The 4,191-nt window shown below is 40.4% G+C and overlaps 1 protein-coding gene across 1 annotated transcript; it reads right to left on the bottom strand.

Annotated features, from left to right (window-relative positions):
• Positions 1-1,559: 1,559 nt before the first annotated feature.
• LOC107589959 (zona pellucida sperm-binding protein 3-like) lies at positions 1,560-3,088 on the bottom strand. Its single transcript, XM_016278550.1, has 6 exons — positions 2,543-3,088; positions 2,235-2,316; positions 2,051-2,184; positions 1,902-1,984; positions 1,754-1,842; positions 1,560-1,682 (listed from the first exon to the last, which is right to left on the bottom strand). Exons 1-6 carry the CDS (start codon positions 3,071-3,073, stop codon positions 1,603-1,605), a joined length of 999 nt encoding a protein of 332 aa, XP_016134036.1. The 5' UTR covers positions 3,074-3,088; the 3' UTR covers positions 1,560-1,602.
• Between the last annotated feature and the right edge of the window lie 1,103 nt (positions 3,089-4,191).

Here is a 4,191-nt window from a genome sequence, read left to right as displayed (position 1 = left end):
GTAGACGTTCCACTGCTGTAGCTCTAATGTTATTGGTAGACTGCACGTCTAGACATATCAGGACTTTTACATTTAGCAGATGCTTTTATCCAAAGAGACTTACGCGGACAACAGTCTTGCAAGTGCTGTGATGAATCCCGGTTAGTCTAATGCAGCACACATAGCAAGTTGCAATCGCAAACTGTATATTGCCAGTAAAACTAAGATATAATTTGATTATGACTAGGAATTGGACTTAAGAAATGAAGTACCATTCCGCTGTTGGAGAGCGTTATATAAACTAGTGCTCATGCATTAAATCATTACCTAAACTGCATTATGTAATTAACTCAAACCATCAATGTAGGAATCAAACACCCTTAAAAAGCCAACAGGTTCTTTGTCGCATAATTTTTTAAATATATATATCCATGTATGTGGATAGTCAAGTCATATAAAAGTGAAGTCGCTCAGGAAATTAGTCCAGTCTTGCCTGCACTCGAAACGGGGAAGCACCATGCCTATTGGTTGTCACTTGTGAAAGTCACTGTTCATGTGCATAAAATTAAACAAGTCTTAACACGCCCACATTCTGTCACCAACAGTCACCGTCGCCAGCTTTCCATTGAAAATGAATGGGAGCATGTCGCTTTGTCGCAGTGCATTGCTGGCAGTGTGAACAGGGCTTAAGGCAACAACCTTGACCGCTGTGCAGAACTAATGTTCAGTGTTTGACATAACACTTAAGCATACTACTCTGAAACATTTGTTGCTTAGTATATGGTTTCACAAAAAAAAAATAATAATAACACACACGGCAGTAAAACCATTTTGAACACAGCCAATGTAGTCAAGTCATATAAAAGTGAAGTCGCTCAGGAAATTAGTCCAGTCTTGCCTGCACTCGAAACGGGGAAGCACCATGCCTATTGGTTGTCACTTGTGAAAGTCACTGTTCATGTGCATAAAATTAAACAAGTCTTAACACGCCCACATTCTGTCACCAACAGTCACCGTCGCCAGCTTTCCATTGAAAATGAATGGGAGCATGTCGCTTTGTCGCAGTGCATTGCTGGCAGTGTGAACAGGGCTTAAGGCAACAACCTTGACCGCTGTGCAGAACTAATGTTCAGTGTTTGACATAACACTTAAGCATACTACTCTGAAACATTTGTTGCTTAGTATATGGTTTCACAAAAAAAAAAAAAATAACACACACGGCAGTAAAACCATTTTGAACACAGCCAATGTTCACAAGTCTGCCTTTTAAAAAAAAACAAAAAAAAAAAAAAATAACACACACGGCAGTAAAACCATTTTGAACACAGCCAATGTTCACAAGTCTGCCTTTTAAAAAAAAACAAAAAAAAAAAAAAATAACACACACGGCAGTAAAACCATTTTGAACACAGCCAATGTTCACAAGTCTGCCTTTAAAAAAAAAAAAAAAAAAAAAAAAAAAGTACCCTGAGAAAATAGCTTTTCGTTCTAGAAAGAGAAAGGGTACAGTAGGACTACCAGTTTCCCCACATTTACAGTACATTAAAATGGGTTAAACTAGACAGGAACACAAGAAACCATACATTTCTCCATTTATTGAAAACCAGCTATAGGTTTTTCCGTTTACTGAAAACCATCGAAAGTCTTCAGTCGCTCTTGAACCATTACAGGACCGAGTGAGGCCTTGCCTTCCCACTGAATGCCTAGTAAGCAAATACCCAAGTTAAGTAGAGCACTTAAAGTGTCAAAAGCAATCTCTAAAGTAGCTACCTACCCCCAAAAGGAGCAGCATTTCCACCATCAGGACCACAAGTGGAGTCACAGCAACCACAAGCCTGGTGGTTCCCATCAGCAGCAAGCCACCTGCAATAAGAACAATCAGACACGGCACCTTCAACATGTTCTTAAGTAGCATAACATACCCGTTGGAAAAGGAACAGGATTTGCGGAGAGCATCACTGGGTGCAGAAGCAAGAGTGGCCTTCACAATACACGTTATGTAGATCTGCAAGACAGTTAAGGAGGTCACAAAACAGATGTGAAGGTCAAATTCAGTCAGCACAGTATGTACAGAAGGACTGTGTCCTCCCTGGAACATGAAGGCCTCCAGCTGGAACCGGATCTGGTCTTCCTGGGTTCGAGGCATGAAGCGGGAGCTGGAAGCCGTAGCATCCACAAGGCACCTGATAAGCGACAGAACTCCATGTCATCTCTATAGCATCGAGTCACTAGACCTTACCCTAATTCTCAGGGACAATGTTGTGAAATCTGAGTTCCAGCAAACGCCTCAGGAGTGTAGGTAAGAGTAAAAGTGTAGACAAGCGCATCCTCAGTCATCTGTAAGAGATTGAAGGGGTTACCAAAGGAGTTCTCAACTACACAAAAAGGTTTAGCAGCAATGTCAAATAACTACTTTTGGTTCCCCAAAGCAGCTTTCAGCAAGCAGTTCTTAAAACACAAGGAATGGAAAGGTCCTGTGAATGTTAAACAGTCAAGTAACAATTGACACATAACCTTTATTCTTTGGTGTACAAATAATCCAGTAGGATTTAACGGTTCTTACCATCAGCACACTATTGCAGTCCTGTAGTTCATATTCAAAGAGGAGCACCCTAGAGGCAGAGTCCTCACCGAAAACAGGGCAGCCTCCCATAGACAAACGAGATGGCTGGATCAGTTGACCATTGCTAAACAAATCCTTCTTTACCTCCACAAGAATCCTGTTCTCAACGTATTGAACAGCCACACTACTGGGAGTCACAGGTTGCCTCAACTGGAAATCCACCACCAACTCGCTTTGCACCTCTGGAACAATGGGAAACCTCCAGTCCAAAGGCTTGATTGGACCCTGCAACAGCTGCTTCTCCTGAAAACCAAGAGGCTCTTGCACAAATCCTCTGGAGTCCAGACTCTGAAACTGAGAAGCCTTTTGCAAAGGGTTCAAGAATGCTTGAGAAGAAAAACCAGGACCTCTGGAAGCTGGATCTGACTGTGGCTTCATGCTGTGTGGACTTTGACTGTGTATCAAACTTCCCCATGCATTCTTCAGATCAAAAGCCACGATCAAAACTAACACACCTTGCAAAATGACCATCCTGACAAATGTTGACACAACATCCACCAGTGCTTGGCTTTGCCATTAAGTACAGCTTTGAATTTAGGTGACGCCTCCCCTTTCAGCTTAATTGATTACCTTTGATTCTCCTCTGGGCTTATAGAGTTTATGCATTAGCAAATGAGAACGTTCTAGTGTCACTAACCAATAGAAGGCTTGATATGGATCTGAGGTTTTCATCTACACCAGGGGTGCCCAAACTCGGTCCTGGAGGGCCGGTGTCCTGAGGAGTTTAGCTCCAACCTCAATTAAACACACCTCAACCAGCTAATCAAGCTCTTAATAGGCATACTAAAAACTTGAAGGCAGGTGTGTGGAGGCAAGTTGGAGCTAAACTCTGCAGGACACCGGCCCTCCAGGACCGAGTTTGGGCACCCCTGATCTACACTCATTCACAATTTTACAATTAAACTTTGACAGTTTGTCTATGATAGACAGTTAATGTCATTTAAAATGCACATAAGATCACACAAATAATAGAGATTATTCATAAATAATCTCTTTTTATGAGTTTTTAATTATTATTGGAACAAATTTGGAAAAATTTAGCATTCCATCACTTGCTCACCAATGGATCCTCTGCAGTGAAGAATGAGAGTCCGAACAGCTGATAAAAACATCACAATAATCCGCAAGTAATTCATATTAATTACTGTCTTGTGAAGGGGAAAGCTGTGTGTTTAAAACAAATCCATCATTAAGATGTTTTTTTAACTTTAAACTGTTACTTCTGGCCAAAATATTCATAATTGAAAATAACGCTTACTTGTAGTGAGCGTTAATAGTGCTTGATCTGTGCATATTACTAACCTGATTCAGATGAGACCAACTTTTTACTGGAGTAAGCAATATTATAGATTATGGACTCTAAGTTAAAACGCAATGATTAATTTGTTTATTATAAACACACAGGTTTTTGCTTTACAGGACATTAATTAACAAACTCCGATTGGTGGAACTCTTTATAGCATCATGGCTTATGTATTACACTTTTAAACAATTCTTTTAAACTTGGCATAAACCAAGTTCAAAGTAGGTCTATCTTTAAAAAAAATTAATATTCTTTCACAATACCCACCAGTGCTTGGCTTTGCCAT

Source organism: Sinocyclocheilus grahami, unplaced genomic scaffold, assembly GCF_001515645.1.
Source record: "Sinocyclocheilus grahami isolate Dianchi unplaced genomic scaffold, SAMN03320097.WGS_v1.1 scaffold122.1, whole genome shotgun sequence".
NCBI lineage: Eukaryota > Metazoa > Chordata > Actinopteri > Cypriniformes > Cyprinidae > Sinocyclocheilus > Sinocyclocheilus grahami.
This window is presented reverse-complemented; position numbering and strand designations above follow the sequence as displayed.